The 24,608-nt window shown below is 41.1% G+C and overlaps 1 protein-coding gene across 1 annotated transcript in view; it reads left to right on the top strand.

Annotated features, from left to right (window-relative positions):
• Positions 1–24,608, top strand: part of KNDC1 (kinase non-catalytic C-lobe domain containing 1) — a 266,031-nt gene that overhangs the window by 83,098 nt on the left and 158,325 nt on the right. The window contains exons 8-14 of the mRNA XM_053692913.1: positions 3,473–3,544; positions 3,659–3,720; positions 4,126–4,284; positions 5,513–5,590; positions 6,606–6,681; positions 6,806–6,956; positions 22,619–23,358. Of these exons, the coding sequence (XP_053548888.1) occupies positions 3,473–3,544; positions 3,659–3,720; positions 4,126–4,284; positions 5,513–5,590; positions 6,606–6,681; positions 6,806–6,956; positions 22,619–23,358 (1,338 nt within the window). The remainder of the gene's footprint in view (positions 1–3,472; positions 3,545–3,658; positions 3,721–4,125; positions 4,285–5,512; positions 5,591–6,605; positions 6,682–6,805; positions 6,957–22,618; positions 23,359–24,608) is intronic.

Raw genomic sequence — 24,608 nt, 5'->3', positions numbered from 1 at the left:
AATGCTTGCCGTGTTCTTCACTCCATTCCGCGCCCCACTGTGGCTCAGTGCATGGAAGTAATCGGCTTAATGGTAGCGGCGATGGACATAGTGCCATTCGCGCGCCTGCATCTCAGACCACTGCAATTATGCATGCTCAGTCAGTGGAATGGGGATTACACAGATTTGTCCCCTCTACTAAATCTGGATCAGGAAACCAGAGATTCTCTTCTCTGGTGGTTATCTCGGGCCCATCTGTCCAAGGGTATGACCTTTCGCAGACCAGATTGGACAATTGTAACAACAGATGCCAGCCTTCTAGGTTGGGGTGCAGTCTGGAACTCCCTGAAGGATCAGGGTTCATGGACTCAGGAGGAGAAACTCCTCCCAATAAATATTCTGAAGTTAAGAGCAATATTCAATGCTCTTCTGGCTTGGCCTCAGCTAGCAACACTGAGGTTCATCAGATTTCAGTCGGACAACATCACGACTGTGGCTTACATCAACCATCAAGGGGGAACCAGGAGTTCCCTAGCGATGTCAGAAGTCTCCAAGATAATTCGCTGGGCAGAGACTCACTCTTGCCACCTGTCAGCGATCCATATCCCAGGTGTAGAGAACTGGGAGGCGGATTTTCTAAGTCGTCAGACTTTTCATCCGGGGGAATGGGAACTCCATCCGGAGGTGTTTGCTCAATTGGTTCTCCGTTGGGGCAAACCAGAATTGGATCTCATGGTGTCTCGCCAGAACGCCAAGCTTCCTTGTTACGGATCCAGGTCCAGGGACCCAGAAGCGGCACTGATAGATGCTCTAGCAGCGCCTTGGTTCTTCAACCTGGCTTATGTGTTTCCACCGTTTCCTCTGCTCCCTCGTCTGATTGCCAAAATCAAACAGGAAAGAGCATCGGTGATATTGATAGCGCCTGCGTGGCCACGCAGGACCTGGTATGCAGACCTAGTGGACATGTCATCCTTTCCACCATGGACTCTGCCTCTGAGACAAGACCTTCTAATACAAGGTCCTTTCAATCATCCGAATCTACTTTCTCTGAGACTGACTTCATGGAGATTGAACGCTTGATCCTATCAAAGCGTGGCTTTTCCGAGTCAGTAATTGATACCTTAATACAGGCACGAAAGCCTGTCACCAGGAAAATTTACCACAAGATATGGCGTAAATATCTTCATTGGTGTGAATCCAAGAATTACTCATGGAGTAGGGTTAGGATTCCTAGGATATTGTCCTTCCTCCAAGAGGGTTTGGACAAAGGATTATCAGCTAGTTCTTTAAAGGGACAGATTTCTGCTCTGTCTATTCTTTTACACAAGCGTCTGGCAGAAGTTCCAGATGTTCAGGCATTTTGTCAGGCTTTAGTTAGAATTAAGCCTGTGTTTAAACCTGTTGCTCCTCCATGGAGCTTAAACTTGGTTCTTAAAGTTCTTCAGGGGTTCCGTTTGAACCCCTTCATTCTATTGATATCAAACTTCTTTCATGGAAAGTTCTTTTTCTGATGGCTATTTCCTCGGCTCGAAGAGTCTCGGAGTTATCTGCCTTACATTGTGATTCTCCTTATCTGATCTTTCATTCAGATAAAGTTGTTCTGCGTACAAAATCTGGGTTTTTACCTAAGGTGGTTTCTAACAAGAATATCAATCAAGAGATTGTTGTTCCATCATTATGTCCTAATCCTTCTTCAAAGAAGGAACGTCTTTTGCATAATCTAGACGTAGTCCGTGCCTTGAAGTTTTACTTACAGGCTACTAAAGATTTTCGCCAAACATCTAACCTGTTTGTTGTTTACTCTGGACAGAGGAGAGGTCAGAAGGCCTCGGCAACCTCTCTTTCTTTTTGGCTTCGGAGTATAATCCGTTTAGCCTATGAGACTGCTGGACAGCAGCCTCCTGAAAGGATTACAGCTCATTCTACTAGAGCTGTGGCTTCCACCTGGGCCTTTAAAAATGAGGCCTCTGTTGAACAGATTTGCAAGGCTGCAACTTGGTCTTCCCTTCATACTTTTTCCAAATTTTACAAATTTGATACTTTTGCTTCTTCGGAGGCTGTTTTTGGGAGAAAGGTTCTACAGGCAGTGGTTCCTTCTGTTTAAGTTCCTGCCTTGTCCCTCCCATCATCCGTGTACTTTAGCTTTGGTATTGGTATCCCACAAGTAATGGATGATCCGTGGACTGGATACACTTAACAAGAGAAAACATAATTTATGCTTACCTGATAAATTTATTTCTCTTGTAGTGTATCCAGTCCACGGCCCGCCCTGCCCTTTTCAGACAGGTCTAAATTTTAATTAAACTACAGTCACCACTGCACCCTATGGTTTCTCCTTTCTCGGCTTTTTTCGGTCGAATGACTGGATATGGCAGTGAGGGGAGGAGATATATAGCAGCTCTGCTGTGGGTGATCCTCTTGCAACTTCCTGTTGGGAAGGAGAATATCCCACAAGTAATGGATGATCCGTGGACTGGATACACTACAAGAGAAATAAATTTATCAGGTAAGCATAAATTAGGTTTTTTCCTTATTAGCCACTACACAGGGGCTTAATAAGGACATGCGATCATCATTATCACAGTGATCACCTAAAAATTAGAGGGGTGTAACCCCTTCATTTCACAGAGGGGAATTCCTTCTATTACATGAAAGGTCTCCTACCCATCTAATTAAATCTTGAATAACTCACCTTCCCCAGCACAAGAAATTAACAGTTTTTTGGTGGGCAGGAGTTTGCCGTTTTTTTAGAGATTATTGTGGAGGGATAACAGTATCTTATCCTTCACAATCTAGTGGTTAAGGGACAGGCTGTTAAAGGGACACTGAACCCAAATTGTTTCTATCCTGATTCAGATAGAGCATGCAATTTTAAGCAACTTTCTAATTTTCTCCTATTATCAAATTCTTTTCATTCTCTTGGTATCTTTATTTGAAATGCAAGAATGTAAGTTTAGATGCCGGCCCATTTTTGGTGAACACACTGTGTTGTTCTTGCTGATTGGTGGATAAATTCCCCTACCAATAAACAAGTGCTTTCCATGGTTCTGAACCAAAAAATAGCTTAAATGCCTTCTTTTTCAAATAAAGAAAGCTAGAGAACGAAGAAAAATCATAATAGGAGTAAATTAGAAAGTTGTTTAAAATTGCATGCTCTGTCTGAATCATGAAAGAAAAAAAATGGGTTCAGTGTCCCTTTAAGTTGTCAAACAGTTTAATATCCTTTTATTATAAGACATTTTGGATGTTTAGGAAAAGTGATATTTTGAATCAACACGAATATAATATTAAAAGCCACTGACTTTCTTTCATTCTTAAATAACCCAAATCCTCCTCTACATAGTATGTTTATCATGAAGAACTGATTCCGAAAATATCGTTACCATGTGCAAATAGGAACATTCTTTAAAAAAACTAGTTAATTCAACATTTTAAAATGACATTTAATATTACATACTTATTCATTATAGTTTCCTTTACTGCTCTTTTCCAGCCATATTGTGTCTCGAGTCTGTGTTTATTGACCAAAATGGAGAAGTTCTTTTTGTTGCCCATCAAAATGAAGGTAAGAAGACATTGCTGATCTCTTTTTTTTTTTTGTTTGTTTTTTATTGTTTTTTAATTGATGACATTGTAATTCACATTTTACAGTTTATAAATTGTAACTTTGTTACTTCAGATCCCTGTGATGATTTTTGTGTACCTCCTGAATTCAATGAACAAAAAGTGGGAAACGAGAAGGTAAAATTTCTATTATCTCCTGATGCTATCATCTTCCTTTCTTTAGTAGTTGCATTATGGTGCTAGGTATATAGAATAAACATTCGATTTGAGTGGGAAAAAAGTGTATGTATGTGTGTGTGTATGTATGTATATATATATATATATATATATATATATATATATGTATATATAATGTGTGTGTGTGTGTGTAATGTTTTTATTTTTTGTTCTCAAAGAGTGGCTGATTAGTGGTGAACTGTACTTTGTTTTATAGTGCACACTCGGAGGATGATTTGATTTGAAGATTCCATAAGTGCTAGCCAAGATGAAAAAATATTTATAATAATTTCTCTATAATTGTCATATAGGATTTTTTGTTTTGTTGGTTTGTTTTTAACTCTTTCTATTTTGTTTTTTTCACAGTCTTGTATTTACGGTATAGCAGCTATTTTATGGTCAGCTGCTAAATTCAACTTCCCTCCTAATCATAAACTAACACTGCCTAAGAAACTGAAACGATTTCTTCTGCATATGGCAAAACGGAATGCTGATGAAAGGCCAAATTTAGCGGATGCTCTGCTGGTAATTATATAGATACATGGTTTACTTTAAATACGGCTTTATTGAAAAATGGTTTGGTATAAATATGGTTTTATTGTAATATTGTTTTATTGTAACATGGTTTAATATAACTATGGTTTTATTGTAATATGGTTTAATATAAATATGGTTTTATTGTAACATGGTTTAATATAAATATGGTTTTATTGTAATATGGTTTAATATAAATATGGTTTTATTGTAACATGGTTTAATATAAATATGGTTTTATTGTAACATGGTTTAATATAAATATGGTTTTATTGTAACATGGTTTAATATAAATACGGTTTTATTGTAACATGGTTTAATATAAATATGGTTTTATTGTAACATGGTTTAATATAAATACGGTTTTATTGTAACATGGTTTAATATAAATACGGTTTTATTGTAACATGGTTTAATATAAATACGGTTTTATTGTAACATGGTTTAAAATAAATACGGTTTTATTGTAACATGGTTTAATATAAATATAGTTTTATTGTAACATGGTTTAATATAAATATGGTTTTATTGTAACATGGTTTACTATGGTTTTGTTGTAACATGGTTTAATATAAATATAGTTTTATTGTAACATGGTTTAATATAAATATGGTTTTATTGTAACATGGTTTACTATGGTTTTGTTGTATTAGATACCTAGAGAAATAAACAAATTAGAAGTAAACTGGAAAGTTATTTAGAATTCCAACCCCTGTCTGAATCATGAAATAAAAACATTTTGAGTTTCGTGATTCCTTAAAAACGCCTTAAAGAGACATGAAACCCAAAAAATGTCATTCATGGTTCCAATAGTGCATACAATTCTAAACAACTTTCTAATTTACTTCCATTAACAATTTTGCTTAATTCTCTTGGTATCCTTTATTGAAGGAGCAGCAATGCACTACTGGGAGCTGAACACATTGGTAAACCAATAACTAGGGGCATTTATGTGCAGCCACCAATCAGCATCTAGCTCCCACCTCCTGAGCTTATCCAGATATGCTTTTCCACAAAGGATATTAAGAAAACAAAGCAAATAAAACAATAGAAGTAAATTGGAAAGTTGTTTAAAGTTGTATGCTCTATTTTAAACAGGAAAGAAAAATGATGGGTTTCATGTCTCTTTAACCAAGTACTAAAGATTAAATATTTGTGTTGAGATTTTATGAATAATCAATTACTGTTTTGTAAATGCAACATTTATTTCCCATTACAGATTTGCAGTAATTATCTGTTACACAAAGGCATAAACAGTAAAGATATTTGGGCAAGCATAAGCAATTGTGCACATCAGGTAAGGACAAAAAGTTTAGATGAGACTTTATAAAGTGATAAACTTTTTTTCACATTTTAAATAGGTATATTGTGCCATTAAATGTGCACTAAAAGTTGCATTGCCGGGTGCCCTTATATAATAATATTTTACATCTCAACGTGGCACACTCACAGCTTTTTTATCTTATTGTTAGCTGTAGGTTGTACAACTAATGAGGTTTGTGCCTATAGTTGCCTATGTATGGCACGATTGGTGTTATCCTCACTGGCTGTACCGCCTGCACCTGACAATAAAAAAAAAAAAAGCTGTCAGTTTGGGGGCAGCCAACGGAGTGCTACACTACTTATTTGAAGATGTAAAATATTATTATATATGGGCTATGGGTAATACATTTTTGACTTATACTGCAAATTTAATAAAAGCACAATAGACCTAAAAAATACTTAAAGTGAATGTCAATTTTGATGCTAAAGTGCACGGTTTTTAAAAATTCGATTAAAAACAGGGGCACTTTAATTCATCAAAATTTACATTTCACTCCTGTTGAGAAAAAAAACTTACCTTTTAATCTTCACAGAAGCTCCAGCTTCCTCCACCCGTCACAAAGCCTCTTCCTGGGTCTAAAATGAGGAATCCGGCTTCCTCCAATCACAACGTTGAATCAGACACTGATTCCCCCAGGGGGGGGGGGGGGAAGCCGTGATTGGAGGATGACCTATCCATTATTTCTGACATCAGAAATGGCTTGCAACGACCGGAGGAAGCTGGAGCTGCTGTGAAGATTAAAAGGTAAGTTTTTTTTCTCAACAGGAGTGAAATGTAAATTTTGATGAATTAAAGTGCCCCTGTTTTTAATCAAATTTTTAAAAACCGGGCACTTTAGCATCAAAATTGACATTCACTTTAAGAAAGAAAGTTTAATGGCTCTTAAAATGCAAGGTCCTTTACACTTATCTGTCAAGTTTGTGTTATAATTTTTTTTGTTTTGCAAAAAGTATATAAATGTATTCAGACATATCTATTTTGTGCCTAGTCAGCGCAGAAAACAGATGCACACTTAAAAGATCTGCCTTCTGAATTCACAGATGACTTTTCAGAGCCTACATCAGGTATTTATTCTTGTTAATTTGTACTTTATACTTTTTTCATTTAGTTTTTCAGCAGTAATAGTTTCACATAAATCCCCTGGTACGCCTCTCTATCAACATTAATAGCGACTTCTTTTTTTGTTAGGGTTTGTTCCAGTTTTAACTAATAGTAAAATTCTGGCTGTGAAAGGTCCTGTTCCTTTAAAAGATGAACGTATCAATTTGCCATCTGCGTTTACATCTGCAGCATCATATTTCAAGCCTATAATATTAATGCAAAATGAAGGTATTTGCAGGTATGTATAATATTCCCTTTTACTGCCTAAATATTTCTGTTATATTCATTGCTGGCTTGTTTGTCATTAAAGGGACATTAAAGTGAAGGTAAAGTTTAATGAATAAGTGCCCGGTATCTAAAAATACTCTTAAAAACAGGGGCAATTTCATTAATTAAACTTTACATTGAAGCTTCTTTTTTAAAATACTTACCTTTTCTTTGTGGTAAACATACCACTGTTCCTCCGCCCGCAGCTCCTGCTGTAAATAGCAGATCGATGATAAATCCGTCTTCCTTCAATCACTGCGTTGCCCCACGAGCTGGACACCAAAGGGGGCATGCAATTATTGGAGGAAGCCGGATTTGTCATCGCTGTGATAACAACAGTAGGAACTGCTGGTGAAGATTGCCGGTTTGCTTTCCATAAAGAAAAGGTATTTTAAAAAAGAAGCTTCAATGTAAAGTTTAATGAATGAAAGTGCCCTTGTTTCTAAGAGTATTTTTAGATACAGGGCACTTATTCATTAAACTTTACATTCACATAAATAAATACAAAATATAATTATGCATTCAAAAGCAAAGATTTCCTGGCAATATGCAGACGTATCCTTTAAAATTTTATTAGTTGTTTAAATATTGAAAAACAAAGTTGTAGTGTTTATAAAGCAGAAGCTCCTGCCATGATATCCTTCTCTGCAGAGGCTAATTATGGAAAGTTATAAATGGGTCACTAGAGTGTTTAACCAATAACTGTGGAATATGGCAGTGTTAAAGGAGCAGTAAACATATTTCTTTTGTGTTGCTATAGATTAAAGGGACATGAAACCCAATTATTTTTTCTTTAGGATTCAGATAGAATATACAATTTTAAACAACTTTCCAATTTACTTTTATTATCAAATCTGCTTCATTCCCTTGATATCATTTGCTGAAGGAACAACAATGTACTACTAAGAACTAGCTGAACACATTTAGTCAGCCAATCACAAAAGACAAATGTTTGCAGGAACCAATCACCAGCTAGCTCCCACTAGTGTAGGATATGTACATATTTTTTTTTTTTTTAAATAATTTTTTATTATTTTAATAGATGAGTGAACATAAGAGCATCAAAAGCATATATGTAAATATCAATAGTACATAATACAGTACTAATAGTAAATTACAATATATAGAACAGACATACATAATAAGAGACACAAGAGAGAATGCTGAATGTTAGAGTCATTTGCCTGTGGGTCTCCAATTTTCCCCCCACCACTCCAGGTGGGAGTGCTAAAGGCCAGTTGCTGTGGGAAGACAGACACATTGCTAATTGTCCAGATAGATCAGCATTTTCCACATAATGTAAAGGTCATATCATGACTGTTCTTACCAACATCATAGCTTAACCATAGAATATTGCAAATCAGATATATTAGTCAAACCATATAGAGACTGTGCCAAGCTATCAGATAGAAGGGGGGGTTGAGAGGGAGAAAAAAAAAAAAAGGGGGCAAGGGGGAATCGGATTCATTCTAGGGAAGGAAGGGGGGGGCCTGGATAGGTAAGATTGTTCGTATAGTATTAGAAAAGAACAATACTAAGGAACCATGGGTTCCCCATAATATATGCAGTAAAAATTACTCTGGGCCGTATGCCCAGATTTTGATCTGGAGGTCTTCTGACCCATGGATGTGGGAGACATAGGATTCCATCTTCCTAACAAAGTTTAAGATGTCGGTCACTTGCTCTCAAGAGGGTGAGACACGCTGTAGCCACATACGGGCCACAGCTAGTTTAACGGCTAAGAATAGGTAGATACAGAACAATTTTTTAGGCAGGGTCAACTGCCTGGGCAAGATGTGAAATAGGCATGTACTTGATGACATGGGTAAATGGATACCCTCTGAAGAACAATATTGGATTGCCTTCTGCCAGAGCGGCTGGATCTGTGGACAAGACCACCAAATATGTTGAGGGGTTCCCAAGTCTTCGCATCCCCTCCAGCACTTAGGTGAGTTAACAGGCGAAATTTTAAAAAGGCGGATAGGAGTCATATGCCATTGGAGTACGACCTTGAGAAACAACTCATACAAAGTTGTACAGTGTATAGCTTTTTTGGTGAGTTGGACCGCAACCCGCCATTGTTGTGGTTCATGTGAAGGAAGATTCCCAGTGTCGTACTGGGGGGGATTTGTAAAAGACTGGAGGATTCATAAGTATAAGATATGAGATAGATAGGAGTCTGGCAGGAGGGGACAGGGAGTCCCATCTCACCTCCCAGACAGTTTTGGTTCTCAGAGGGCCTTTATCAAAGCCCCACGATACAAGGAGGCTACGTAGTCTCCAAAACTCAAAGTGCAAAAGAGGGGGTGGACTAAATTTCCGAAGGAAATCTTGATAGGTGAGTAATTTATCTCCTACATAGAGGTCTGCTATCTTGGTTAAGCCCAAAGCAAGCCATAAATTAGGGTGAGAGTCCGGTAGTGATAATAGCAATCCTCTCAGTGAGTGTGATGGCGAAGGGTGAGGTGCTATAGATGGAAGGTTACGAAGCTTATCCCAAAATCTCAAATTCGATTTTATAATAGGGTTAGCCAAAAGGGCAGGTGGCCTGGAGTGCCTAGGAATCCACAACAGATCTCTCAGGGTATACCCAGCCGGAAGGGATGCCTGCTCAATCTCAGCCCACCGGCTCTCCAGCGGCGAGCTCCACTGAGTTACGTGGGATAGTCTGGCTGCTTCGTGATATTTTAAAATATTGGGGGCAGCCGCCCCGCCAGCCAGCAAGGGCTTTTGCAGGATGTTAGTAGCTAGTCTCGGGACCTTATTGCGCCATATGAATTTATTGCACAGTTGTTGGAATTTATAAATTGTAGATCTAGGAATTGGGATGGATAAAGAGCGAAACAAATAAGTAAGTTTCGGGAGGAGGCTCATTTTGAAGGCTGCTATCCGACCCAGCCACGACAATGATGGAACATTCCACGTGTCAGTAGATTTCTCGATGTTTGATAACAGGGGGGTAAAATTTAAGTCAATCATCTCCGATACACTATGGGATAGATAGACCCCAAGATGTTTGATATGTGATGTGGACCACAAGAACTTGTATGTGCTTTTTAGTGTATTGAGAGTCTCTTCCGAGATGTTGATTGCGTAAGCCTCTGTTTTAAGAACATTTAGTTTATAATAACTAACTAAGGCAAATTTGTCCAACAAGGAGAACAGATGGGGAAGAGAAGAAAGAGGGTCAGATAAGAGTACTGTTAAATCGTCTGCGAACAGAGCCGTCTTCTGCTCTGTATGATGTATAGAGACCCCTTTAATCTGGGGGCAAGACCGGATAGCCTCGGCCAGGGGCTCCATCATAAGGGCAAATATGAGTGGGGACAATGGACACCCTTGTCTCGTGCTATTCGTTATCAAGAAAGGTCTGGAGCAGAACCCCAGGCCCTTGACCACTGCCGACGGAGTAGAATACAACGGCGCGATCGCCGTGATAAAAGGCTCCGGGAGGCCAAATCATCGTAACACGGCGAACATATATTCCCAGTTCACCCTGTCGAAGGCTTTCTCAGCATCTAGCGACAGGGTGACACAGGGCAGATGCGATCTATGAGCCTCAAAATAGACATTCAGGAGCCTTCTTGTATTATCTGGGCCTTGACGCTGTAAGACAAAGCCCACCTGATCAGAGTCGACCAACATAGGTAGCAAGGAGTTAAGGCGCGAAGCTAGAATTTTGGCATAGAGCTTAACGTCAAGGTTCAGCAATGAAATTGGCCTATAACTTCCGCAAAGGGTCGAGTCCTTCCCTTGTTTTGGAAGGGTGATAATAGTGGCCAGCAAAAATTCAGCCGGGAAAGTTCCCTGCTCACTTGCCAGTGAAAAAAGACGCCCTAAAATGGGAATCAGCTGAGTTTGGAATTTTTTATAAAATAAGTCCGAAAAACCATCCGGCCCCGGTGATTTAAAGGCTTTGAGGGATTTAATAGCTATTTTGATTTCCGTTAGCAAGATGGGACTCTGTAAGGAGTCAATACGATCCTGAGGAACCGAAGGAAGATTTAGTGTGGTTAGGAATGTGTCTATAATTTCAGGTGTTGGGGGGAGAGTCGAGCCTCCCTGTTTCAAATTATAGAGGGAAGCATAACAATCCGCAAAGGCATTGCCAATGTCTGTGGGTTTCGTAATGCATTGTCCATCCACCTTCAACAGGGGGATGCGTGCTGCTGCAGTTTTTTGGCGCAGCCTATTAGCAAGTAGTCTATCGGCTTTATTACCTTTGTGGTAGTAGATTTCTTTAAGCCGTAAAAGCCTCACGGCTGACCTCTCGGTCTCTAGGTGAACTATCCGTGTTTTGATATCCGCTAAATGTTTGGACAACGCAACTGTGGGATTTACTTTATTCTCCTCAGAGATCTTACGAAGACTCATAGTAAGCTGCGCTAAGGTTTCCCCTTTACGCTTTTTCTCAGCTGCTGCTATTTTTATGAACGACCCCCGAATATACACCTTCAACGCGGCCCACAAAGTGAAGTCGTCCACTTCATTAGTGTCGTTTAAAGATAGAAATTCCGCAAGATCCCCGGCAATAGAGGCTTCTGTTCCGGGAGCTGTGAACAAATGGGGGTGTAAGCACCACGTTGAGGAACGTTGGAGTTCCATAGTGGAGCGTAGATTAATATACACAGGGTTGTGGTCTGACCATGAGCATTGGGGGATCCAGGCACGAGTTACGCCGTCCAAGAGACCCGGATCGCAAAAGAAAAAGTCTAATCGTGAGTAAGAGCGATGCACCGAAGAGAAGTAGGTGTAATCGCGAGCAGACGAGTTAAGGGCACGCCATACGTCGAACAGATAGATCAAATTCCGAAATTTGTGTGACAGTTCAGCCACTGGTTTAATTAATTTGCGGGTCGTATCCGATCGCCTATCCAGGTTGGGGTCCCATACAATATTAAAGTCCCCGGCGAGAAGCAAGGGGCCCTGACGCAAAGCCTCCAGTTTCTGGAGAAATTTACGTAATGAGCGGATATGTTGCTTATTGGGTCCATAGTAAGAGGCCAGAGTATAAATAACACCATCCAGCTTACAAACAAGAATTAAATATCTACCCTGAGGGTCAGAGTCAACAAAAATGCTCTCATAAGAGACGTCTTTATGTATAAGAATAGCCGTTCCTCTTGATTTCTGGGAAAAGCTAGCAGTCTCAACTATCGGGTATAATTTAGATTGAATGGGTATTTTTGCACCCTTTACCCAATGAGTTTCCTGGAGAAAAACCAGGTGGGCTCCAGATTTGGCTAGAGACCTAAGGCAGATACTGCGCTTAGTCGGAGAGTTGAGCCCCCTCACGTTGTGGGTTACACAACAGAATGGCATAATTCACTTGTATTTCCTCCTCCTGTGGGCAGGAGCCAGAGGGGCTGTCAAGTAGGAGTTGGGGTTCACTATGGAAAAGAGGGTAATTGAGGGGGAGGGCAAATAGGGTGGAGGAGCGGAAAAGGGAGGGGAAGAAGGGGAAAAAAAAGGGGAAAGGGTAGATAGGTAGAACTCAGCACAGTCTCAGTAAATTAAAAAGAGAACCGATGGTGCGGACAATATCTGAGAAAAGAAAGGATAAACAATCAACAAGAAAGAAAAAAAAAACGAGCACAAAGGATGCGGTATATAACCAAGGTAAACCGCGTGTGTAGCCTCTGGAACACGCTTCCAGAGTACTTTAAGTGGGGGGGGGGGGGGGTAGCCAGTATTAACTGATAACTTTGGTTATTAGTTTAACATTAGAGAGATAAATATACAATAAAGAGAAGGAAGAATATGATGTGAGAGGAAGGGAGGAGGGGGAAGCACAGTCTCCGGATGTAGGAGAGGGGGCAGTAAGAGGAGAGAAGGGAGAAGATGGGGAAAGGAGAGGAAAGAGAGAAAAAAAAAATATGTAATATTCATTGTAGTATACACCTTGTAGCATATGAGCCCTTTAAAAACATATACAACATACACCACAATAGAGTACATATAAGCAAAGGGACAAATAGCAAACCTAGTACAAAGTTGTCAAGATGGGGGGGGGAAAGGGATGGGGATATGAGGTTAAGGCTATATGTGAGCTATTAGTGCTAGGCCAACATCAATGGCTGTTAAACATCAACGTAATAATAACAATCAAAGCAGAGAGAACAAATATGCCAATTGTGTAGCACCACACCTCCATGATACTGCAAATTGCAAATAACGCACAAGCTCATCTTAAGATAGATAGGCTTAGTAGTATAGCAATAGCATAGGTAGTGTGTAGTACAGAATGGCATAGACATTGTAATATGTGTCGCCTAGGATGTAATTCAATTATATAACAAATAACATATACAAGAGAACAGTGCGTAAGAAGATATCATAACCAATGGTAGACCTGGTAGTAAATTGCCAGTGTGTGTCTACCCCACCATCTAGGCAAAATATAGCACACTAGCAATGACATATTGACAAATACGTTCTCAGAAAGCTTAAGTGCATCCCTAGTTCTTAGTTTGAATGTGGAGGGGTATACCAGTGGAAGAGGGAGTAAGATAAGAAAAGATGAGGAGGAAAAAAAAGGGGTCTGAGGACAAGGCAAGGTATAGGAAATACATCAGTAGTAATACTCGCAGTACATAAATATAACAGTAATAGTCGCAATAAGAGTGGCATATAATCTTCAATGATCAATGGCTGTGAAACATCACCATAACATGAACAATCAAAACGGAGAGAGCAAATATGCCAGCTGTGGAACACTATACCTCCCGGCACTGCAAATTGCAGACAGCGCACAAGCCCATCCCAAGACAGATAGGCTAAGAGTATGTCAATGGAAAAGGAAGCATGTAACACAAACTGGCATATACATTATAGTATACATCGCCTAGGATATAATTCAACTATAAAACAGTTAACATATCCATGATAACAGTGCACAAGAAGGCATCACAACCAATGATTGGTAGACCCAGTAATAGATTGCCAGTATGTGTACCCCACCATCTAGGCAGAATATAGCACACTAGCAATGGCATATTTACAAATACATTCCTAAAAACTGAAGTGCATTCCTAATTCTTAGTTTGAGTATGAAGGGGTATACCAGTTGAAGAGGGGATAAGGTAAAAAGAGAGGGAGAAGAGAAAAAAAAAAAAAAAGGAAAAGGAGCGGGGAAGGGAGGGGAAAGGAGGGAAGAGAGGAAAGGGGGAATAGAGGGAGGGAGGGAGGGGAGGGACACATATGCATTTAGGATTAAGGTCTTTGCATGTATCAAAGTAAAAGCAGAGAAAAATTTTATCAATAGGAAAGTCACTTGCAGTTTATATATAGAGATGGAGAGAAAAAGCGGGTGTAAACATTTCACCTTCCCAGTGTCTCATAGTCAGTCATCACCCTCCTCTTGGGTTTGACTGAGTGTAGCTGAGTCCTTGGGTAGCCTTTGAGGGAGTGGGCTCCATTGTGGGACCAAAGGATTCAAAAGGCTTTGGGGTGGGGTGCCATGTGAAGATGTAGAGCTCCACCTCTGCAGAAGACTTTGACTTTGCTCGATTGTGGTGACTATATGCTGTTGATTATCTTTCAGAACAAAAAGTCTTGTCGGATGACCCCATCTATACTTTATATTATGTGCTCTAAGGAACTTAGTGAAGTCTCCAAAAGACTTTCGCTGTTGAAGGGTGTGGTGAGAAAGATCAGCGAAGATTGTGATGTCCTTGAACTGGTCTGGCAAAGTAGGCTTGGACATGTAGGCTCTAACAAGCCGCTCTTTATACATATAGAAATGCAGCCGTACAATGACATCCCTTGGTTTATCAGTCGCTAGGCTTCTAGGGCGAAGGGCCCTATGCGCTCTGTCAATAAGTCCCTCATTTGGATTCACTGGTGGTGTCAGAAGGTTGAAGAATTCGGTCAGGTGAGTGACTAGGTCACTTGAGGCCACACTCTCAGGAATTCCCCTAAGACGTAGATTATTGCGGTGGGATCGGTCTTCAGCATCCGCAACTTTATTTTCCAGCATAATAAGCTGCTCCGCCAGACTCTGCGCATATGCCAGGACATTAGCTTGCTCAACTGCCATGTCCTCCTGCTTCCTTTCAATTGTGTCCACTCTTTCTGAAGTAGAGGTCAGATCCCGTCGCATCTCTGCCAGTAAGGCAGTAATTTGGGATTGAAAAGAGGAGTAGTGTGCCTCGAGTAAAGATTGCAGGGATGATAGAATAAATGAAGGTGTTACGGTTGTTGGGACAGCATCTTGAAGGGCCTGAAGAGTGGTGGCCACCATGTCTGATCCTGGTGTAGAGGTATTTGAGCTGTCCTGCGAATCTTCATTTGCAGATAGTAGCATAGGGTTAAAATGATCCGCCACAGTCCTTTTGGGGCCAACTGGTGGCTTTGGTTTCCTTTTGTTGGACTGTGCCATTCGTAGACCTGTGGATGGCACGGCTTGTGCAAGGGGTCTAAAGCCCAGACCAGAGGAGATGAAAGTTGGAGTTTGGAATTGCAAGATAGACTAGAGTAGTGTGTATATGTATCAGGATCCAGAGACTTAAGACCTCCCCCTCCCCACAAACAATGCAATTAGCAGAACATTTGTGGAATAGGAGAGTGTCTTTGAATTTTACAAGGTATTCCTTTACCTCTCACTTTTTTGGGATTAGGGTAGGCTCAGAACCTAGATACAGCTTTTTGTCCCATATGTTGTCCTTGATGGGGTATGTAATCTCAGACCCCTAATGGGGTATCTCTAGCCTTGTGTTGTAGTAACCTTGAGGTGCCCAGGATGCTAATGCCAGCACTGTGGATTCAGGGTCCGTGGATGATCCCCTCCCAGGGGAGTGCTCCCTTTTGGGCGAAGTGGGAAAAGGGGATTGGGTATGACCCGCTGTCACTAGGGGCAGCGGGAAAGGAGGGGAGGGTGTCCAAACTTGGTGGGAAGTATCAGTGTCTTCTCTGCTCACTAAAGTGGGTACACAGCCGTCAATGTCAAAAGTGTAGCTTGGAATGTTTTAAATGTAGGCTGATAAAGGCCACACTGGGAAGAAGATGTCACAGCTAGAGCACATAAGACACCGTAATACTAACAGATGTGATCCCAACAGACACAGGTTCTGTATTTAGCTTAGTTATGAGCTGATATTAAAAGGTTAGCACCAGAGTCTCAGTAGTGACTGTGTATTTTGAAGTGGAGGAGTCTCCCAAGCAAACAAACTCTGCTGGCTAACTCCGCCCCCCGTACATATTCTTTTTAACAATGGATGCCAAGATAACAAAGTATATTTAAAAATAGAAGTTAATTTAAAAGTGTCTTAAAACAACATGCTCTATCTGAATCTGTCAGGGTTTTTCCCTGATCTGTTTGCCATGTGCTGCTGGCAGCCATTTTACTCACCTCTATTCCTGACTCTGGTGCATACTGTGTGATGCTACTCATTTCCTGCACTTCCTTTTATGGCCAGACTGGTGTACATCATCCGTGTGAGACAGGATGCAGTCTCAGAATTGTGATGTCATCACTTATTATTTAAAGGGCCTCTGTTCAGTATGCTTTGCCCTTGCGTTGTCTCAGACCTGTTTGTGAGAGCTCCTGTGTATTACCTGGCTGTCTGACGTCCCTCCTGGTTCCTGATCCCTGGCTTGTTCCTGAATCTGCTGTTCTCCTTGTTCCTGATTCCGGCTCGTCTGACTATTCGCTTTGGCTCCTGACTCGGCTCATCTGACTACCAGTTCTGGTTTTGATTCCTGGCTTGTTATTTTACTTGTGGACTTTTTATTATTTTTTGCTATTCATAAAGGTGGGATTATTTTTGCACTTCTTGTCTCAGTCTGATTCCTGGCACCCTGACATTACAAAAGGGCCATGAATCCTGATGGTGCTAATAATCCACCTTTACCTGCCATAATTTCCAGGATGGATGAACAGGATCACCGTTTGGATCAATTTGCACTATCCCTGCAAACCCTGCTGACTCGCACTGCACATTTGGACCAAAGTGTCCCGCAAGTTATGGCGCTCCTGTTTCCGCTGCTGCACCTAGTCCTGCCAGGAGCATGTCCGGTTCTGCACCTCTACCTCAGCGATATGGAGGTGATCCTAATCAGTGCAGAGGGTTTTTGAACCAGGTGGGCATTTACTTTGAGATGTTACCTCAGGCGTTTCCCTCTGACAGAGCTAAGGTGGGATTTCTCATCTCGTTACCCTACTGACACAGCTCTTGCCTGGGCTAATCCCTTGTGGGACACTAATAAACCTGTGATTTCAAATTACCCTGAATTTGTGGCCTACTTTCGAAGGGTATTTGATGTTCCGGCTCGCTCCTCCTCTGCTGTTAAACGACTCATGTCCATTCAGCAAGGTACAAGATCTGTTGCTCAGTATGCCATTGAGTTCAGTACGCTTGCCGCAGAGGTAGGTTGGAACAATGAAGCCCTTGTTGCCGCCTTCTTTCATGGTCTCTCTGATGCGATTAAGGACGAAGTTGCTGCCAGAGATTTACCAGAAGATTTTGAGGCATTGGTGTCTTTTTTGATCCTAATTGATATCAGACTAAGTGAGAGGCCCTCTTTCAAGGAGCGCTTGCGGAAGCCTCCTGTTCCGTTGTCTCCTACGTGTTCGTTCCCATCCATGCCTCCCTCTCCTCCCATGCCTCCTTGTCCCGAGTCACCAGGTACTGCTGAGCCGATGCAGTTGAGATTCACACGTCTCTCTGCGGCGGAGAGGACCTTTAGGAGGAGGGAGGGGCTCTGCCTCTATTGTGGGTTACAGGGCCACCTTTTGAAGTCTTGTCCTACATGGCCGGGAAACGCTCACACCTAAGGTCCTGTCTGGGGCAAACCTTGGGTGGTTTATTCTCGTCCCCGGAACCGCTAAAGGAGAAACCTTTGGTCACGATTGTCCTTTCCTGGGTGGACTCCTCCATAGTCACCCAGGATCTTGTTGACTCCGGTGCTGTGGGCTATTTCATTGACAGTGCTTTTATATCAAAGCACTCCATTCCTGTTTTGCCTCGGTCCTTTCCGCTTGCTATTGAGGCCATTGATGGCAGGCCCCTTCAGCCCACACTCGTTACTCACGAAACTGCTCCGTTATCCATGGCTGTTGGGGCTCTCCATTTTGAAACCCTCCAGTTTCAGGTGATAAACTCTCCACATTTTCGGGTTATTCTGGTTTATCCCTGGCTCCAAAAGCACAATCCCAGTCTCGACTGGCGCAGGTCCGAAATTTTGTCGTGGTCTCTGCAATGTATTTCCACTTGTCTTCGGAAACCAGTTAAAGTCTTGTGCACGTCTTCGGTATCTCAATTGCAAGAGGAGTACCGAGAGTTCCTAGACGTTTTTGACAAGGTGCGTGCTGGTACGTTGCCTCCTCACTGGTCTTATGATTGTGCCATAGACCTACAACCCGGAGCCATTCCTACTCGGGGCCGGGTTTACCCTCTGTTGCGGAGAATTGTGCTATGGAGGAGTATGTTTCCGATGCTCTGTTGCGGGGGATCATCCGCAAATCCTGCTCTCCTGCAGGGGCTGGCTTCTTCTTTGTGAAGAAAAAGGGTGGCGAGTTAAGACCATGCATCGATTATAGGGGTCTTAATCGTCTTACCATTAAGAATGCTTACCCTATTCCGCTCATTACGGAACTCTTTGACCGCCTCAAGGGAGCTACGGTCTTTACTAAACTTGATTTGAGAGGAGCGTACAATCTCGTTAGGATCAAGGAGGGCCACGAATGGAAAACAGCATTTAACACCAGGAGCGGGCATTATGAGTATCTTGTAATGCCCTTTGGCCTATGTAATGCTCCTGCTGTTTTCCAGGAATTTATTAATGATGTCCTACGAGATATGTTAAAACAGTGTGTTGTGGTGTACTTAGACGACATCCTCATACACTCACCCACACTTGAGGCTCATCGTTCTGATGTTACACGGGTTCTTCAGAGACTACGTGAGAATGGCCTGTTTTGTAAACTCGAGAAATGTGAGTTCCATCAGACTCAAGTAACCTTCCTAGGTTATGTTATCTCCGTTGCAGGGTTCTCCATGGATCCTGACAAGTTATCTGCAGTTCTGCAGTGGCCTCGCCCAGTTGGTCTTCGGTCTATTCAACGTTTTTGGGGTTCACCAATTACTATAGAAAGTTTATTAAAAACTTTTCTTCCTTGGTCAAACCTATCACAGACATGACCCGTAAAGAGAATGATCCACTCCATTGGTCACCTACTGCCATTAAGGCCTTTGATAGTCTTAAGACTGCCTTTGCTGCCGCTCCAGTTTTGGCTCATCCTAACCCTGTCCTGCCTTTCGTTCTTGAGGTTGATGCGTCTGAGACTGGAGTAGGTGCCCTCTTGTCTCAACGTCGTACGCCTGACGGTTCCTTGCATCCTTGTGGTTTCTTCTCTAAGAAATTGTCTCCAGCGGAGTGCAATTATGAAATTGGCGACAGGGAATTACTGGCCATAATTTTGGCACTCAAGGAATGGAGGCATCTTCTCGAGGGTACTAGCGTGCCAGTGCTCATTCTTACTGACCACAAGAATTTAACTTATCTATCTGAAGCAAAACGTTTGTCGCCCCGACAGGCCAGATGGGCGCTATTTTTGTCTTGGTTTAATTATGTGGTCTCCTACCTGCCTGGTAGTAAGAATGTTAGGGCTGATGCCCTCTCTCGACAATTTTCGCCTCTGTCCAAGGAGGAGTCTGTACCTACTCCAGTTATACCTCCTGACCATATTTTGGCTAACATACGTACTAATTTGACTTCTCTCATGGGGGAGGAGATCCTGGCTGCACAAACCAATGCACCTCCTGAGAAACCTTGTGGTAAGTGTTTTGTTCCTGAGAATCTTCGAACTAAACTTTTGCACATTTACCACTATCCTAAAGCCGCAGGTCACCCAGGCAAGAACCAAATGATTTGGTCTGTCACTCGACAATTCTGGTGGCCATCTCTTCGTTCTGATGTTGCTGCATATGTTGCCTTCTGCTCAGTTTGTGCACAGAATAAGACTTCTCAACGTCTTCCTGTGGGTCTTCTTTAACCTATTGCTAATGGTGAGCGTCCTTGGACACATCTTTCCATGGACTTCATTGTCGAGCTCCCTGTTTCCAATGGCAATACTGTTATCCTTATGGTGGTTGACCGTTTTTCTAAAATGTCACATTGCATTCCCTTGAAGAAGTTGCCTACCGCTCAGGAGCTTGCTTCAATTTTGCCCGGGAGGTCTTCCGTTTACATGAGTTACCCAAGGAGATAGTGTCGGACCGGGGTAGCCAGTTTGTCTCCAGATTTTGGCGTTCCTTTTGTACTCAAATGGTGATCCAGCTTTCCTTCTCCTCTGCATATTACCCTCAATCCAATGGGGCTGCGGAACGGTCTAATCAAGCTCTGGAACAGTTCCTCCATTGCTATGTCTCAGATCACCACAATAATTGGTCTGAACTGTTACCTTGGGCAGAGTTTGCTCGTAATAGTGCTATTAATGCTTCCTCCAAGTTATCCCCGTTCATGGCGAATTATGGGTTTCAACCATCCTTTTTGCCTGATTCATTCATGTCTCAGGATATTCCGGCTTTGGAGGAGCATCTCCGGCAATTTCGTTTCTCGTGGGTGCAGATTCAGGATTGCCTTCATCGTTCTATGCAGCGCCAAAAGTTCCAGGCTGATCTTAGGCGTCTGCCCGCGCCTTCCTACCAAGTTGGTGAGAGAGTTTGGCTGTCCTCCCGCAACTTGAACCTTTGTGTGCCTTCCAGTAAACTGGCTCCCCGTTATGTTGGTCCTTTTCTTGACCTTCCTCCTGCAATACGCATCTCCAATGTTTTTCATGTCTCCCTCTTGAAACCATTGGTTTGTAATCAGTTTACCACTATGTTGCCTCGTCCCCGCCCTATCTTTGTTGACAACCATGTGGAGTATGAGGTCAGCAGCATTATTGACTCTCGTATGTCCAGGGGCCGCGTACAGTATTTGGTTCACTGGAGGGGCTATGGTCCAGAGGAGCGTTCATGGGTTCCCTCCTCTGATGTTCATGCTCCCGCCCTCCTCCGTGCCTTCCATGAACGTTTCCCCTATAAGCCTTTTGTCCTCCCGCAGGGGAGGGGTCGTTGAGGGGAGGGTACTGTCAGATTTTTTTCCCTGATCTGTTTGCCATGTGCTGCTGGCAGCCATTTTACTCACTTCTCTTCCTGACTCTGGTGCATACTGTGTGATGCTGCTCATTTCCTGCACTTCCTTTTATGGCCAGACTGGTGTACATCATCAGTGTGAGACAGGATGCAGTCTCAGAATTGTGATGTCATCACTTATTATTTAAAGGGCCTCTGTTCAGTATGCTTTGCCTTTGCGTTGTCTCAGACCTGTTTGTGAGAGCTCCTGTATATTACCTGGCTGTCTGACATCCCTCCTGGTTCCTGATCCCTGGCTTGTTCCTGACTCTGCTGTTCTCCTTGTTCCTGATTCCGGCTCGTCTGACTATTCACTTTGGCTCCTGACTCGGCTCGTCTGACTACCAGTTCTGGTTTTGATTCCTGGCTTGTTATTTTACTTGTGGACTTTTTATTATTTTTTGCTATTAATAAAGGTGTGATTATTTTTGCACTTCTTGTCTCAGTCTAATTCCTGGCACCCTGACAGAATCTTGCAAGTTTAATTTGACTTTCCCTATCAGCCAAGTCGTAATGTTTCTAAAACACATTAAGATCCTTTTTACTGCAATTAATTTTCAATAGCCAAATTCCACCCCACTCTTTACCTAATTTGGAGACGCTAATCTGGATTTTTGTCCACAGACAGCAAGGCTAAAAAGTTAGTATAAAGTAAATTGGTTTGCAGTTGTTATTGTATAAAGCCAATTAGGGACATATACAGGTATGTAGCAGTATTAGCTTTAGAGAATTTAGCAGGGTGCATTTCACCCTGAAATTACTCAGTTTTCAGAGATAAATTACATGAAAAAGGGTCAAAATAAACAATGCATAACTAAATATTGTATATAAAAAAATCTCAATGTGCTTACTGTTCCTTGAATTCTGGAGTCTGCACTTCCATTTTTAACAGAAATTGGAAAGTCTGCAATTTTAAAAATTAAATTACAGGAAAAGGATACAGAAAAATAAAAATAATAATTGAAGTATATTGCAAAGTTGTTTACTGCATACAATTGAAGGGACAGTTTGGTCAATATTAAACTTTCATGATTCAGATAGGGCAAGCAATTTAAAAAAAAAATCCTATTCACTTTTATTATGAAATTTGCTTTGTTCCCTTGGTAATTCTTAGTTGAAAGCTAAACCTAGGAAGGCTCATATGCTAATTTCTAATCCCTTGAAGGCCGTCTCTTATTTTAATGCATTTGACAGTTTTTCACAGCTACAGAGTGTTAGTTCATGTGTGCCATATAAATAACATTGTGCTCACGCCCGTGGGCACTGATTGGCTAAAATGCAAGTCTGTCAAAAGAACTGAAATAAGGGGGCAGTCTGCAGAGGTTTAGAAACAAGGTAATCACAGAGGTAAAAAGTGTATTAATATAACCGTGTTGATTATGCTAAACTGGGGAATGGGTAATAAAGGGATTATCTATATTTTTAATCAATTAAAATTCTAGAGTAGACTGTCCCTTTAAACATTTTCTATAACAATCTCTAATATCTTTTTTAATGATTGGTGTGTGTCTTTCAGCAACAAACATATATCTGAATCCCATTATGCCAATCCGCTTGAAGATGAGAAAGAGCAAGGAACTAAAAAAGAATATATTTCTCCTAATGACACTGATGAAAACCATACGGATGAAGGAACGATAAGGCAGTTCCAACATGTAACTAAAATTCCCTCAAGGATCCAGGATTCCAAAAACTGGAATTTACCAATTTCAGATTGTTCATTGGATCAAAAAGGAAAAAAATCACCTGAGTCCTCATCTATATCCTCAAACTCATCAACATTGACAAGCAGTCCTATTACGAATAATTATCTTCTAAAACAAGATCCCAAAACTGGAACCCTGCAACTTGTACGTGTACAGCTTAGTGTACCAGAACATGCATTAAGTATTGATGGTGAACATGGGACTCAGAATGTGCAACTTGTAGAAACCATAACAAACAATGACATTAATACTTACAATTTAAAAAACTGTGAAGCTACCACTGTGTTGAGTACTGCCAACAGCAAAGATCTCCATGTTAAAGTAAATGATATTATACCATTGGCTGGTTCCGAATTAAATCCTAAATCTGAAGCTTCTCAGTTTTTTCCAGATGTGAAAAATTGTGAGAAAACAGCAGGCAAAAATATGTCACAAGAATGTCAAACACGCAGGACGGTGTGCTCTCCTTTGCAAAAAGTGCTTCAACTTATACACGACGAATTTGCATTTGATGGTTACTTAGAAAATGGAGTTGAAGATCTTGCAATGGGTAATTAATTTAAACCCATTAAAGGGACACTCAAGTCAAAATTAAACTTGCATGATTCAGATAAGACAATTTTCTAATTTACTTCCTTTAACAAAATGTCCACAGTCTTTTTATATTTACACTGTCCTACTGAGCATGTGCAAGAATTTACAGGTTATACTATATGCATTTGTGATTGGCTGATGGATGTCACATGATACAGGGGGAGTGGAAATAGCCATAACTTTGTCAGAAAAAAAATCTACTAATCATTTGAATCTTTTTTTCTCATGCATTTGTTAATAATGCAAATCTGCTGTATTTACTGGTCCTTTAAAATAATATTACTTATGCAATTTATTTGGATATGGCTAATCTTTTGTTCCTACAAAATAGGTAAAGGAAAATTAAACCCAAAATATTTATTTAATGATTCAGATAAAGCATACAATGTAAAACAATTTTCCAATTTAGTTCTGTTATCTAACTTATGACTGCTACTTCTTAAAGGGACACTGAACCCAAATTTTTTTCTTTCGTGATTCAGATAGAGCATGCAATTTTAAGCAACTTTCTCATTTACACTTATTATCAAATTTTCTTTGTTCTCTTGCTTTCTTTATTTGAAAAAGAAGGCATCTAAGCTATTTTTTTTGTTTAGAACCATGGAAAGCACTTTTTTATTGCTGGGTGAATTTATCCACCAATCAGCAAGAACAACCCAGTTTGTTCACCAAAAACGGGCCGGCATCTAAACTTACATTCTTACATTTCAAATAAACATACCAAGAGAATGAAGACAATTTGATAATAAGTTGCTTAAAATTGCATGCTTTATCTGAATTACAAAAGAAAAAATTTGGGTTCAGTGTCCCTTTAACTCCCGTTTCTGGCGAGCCTGAAACGATGGGCCTCTAAAGCAGCATTCGCTGCTTAATAAATGGAGCCCATTGTGCTAATTATTTAAAAGGTATCTTGAATAAATTTGTTTCCTTTGTTCTTGGTCTAACATCACATAATTATATAAAGGAGATTTGCTCACAAGAACGCCTTTCATTCAGGACCAAGAAAAGCTAGGGGGAGGTTACAAAAAAAAAAAAAAATCCCTGAGAGCCAGTCATCAATCAATGTGCTGCCACTTTGCAGCACTGCTCTGTTTTTAGCAGTTCTCTTCAAACAGCATTTCACTCTGGCTGCACAGTGTTAAGGAAAACTTACACAGTGCAGCCAGAGCACAGCACTGTTTAAAGAGAACAGCCTGATGTGGAGCA

The sequence above is a fragment of the Bombina bombina genome, chromosome 9, assembly GCF_027579735.1.
Source record: "Bombina bombina isolate aBomBom1 chromosome 9, aBomBom1.pri, whole genome shotgun sequence".
NCBI classification, from domain to species: Eukaryota; Metazoa; Chordata; class Amphibia; order Anura; family Bombinatoridae; genus Bombina; species Bombina bombina.
Note: the sequence above shows the minus strand (reverse complement) of the source record. Positions and strands in the feature narration are given on the sequence as shown.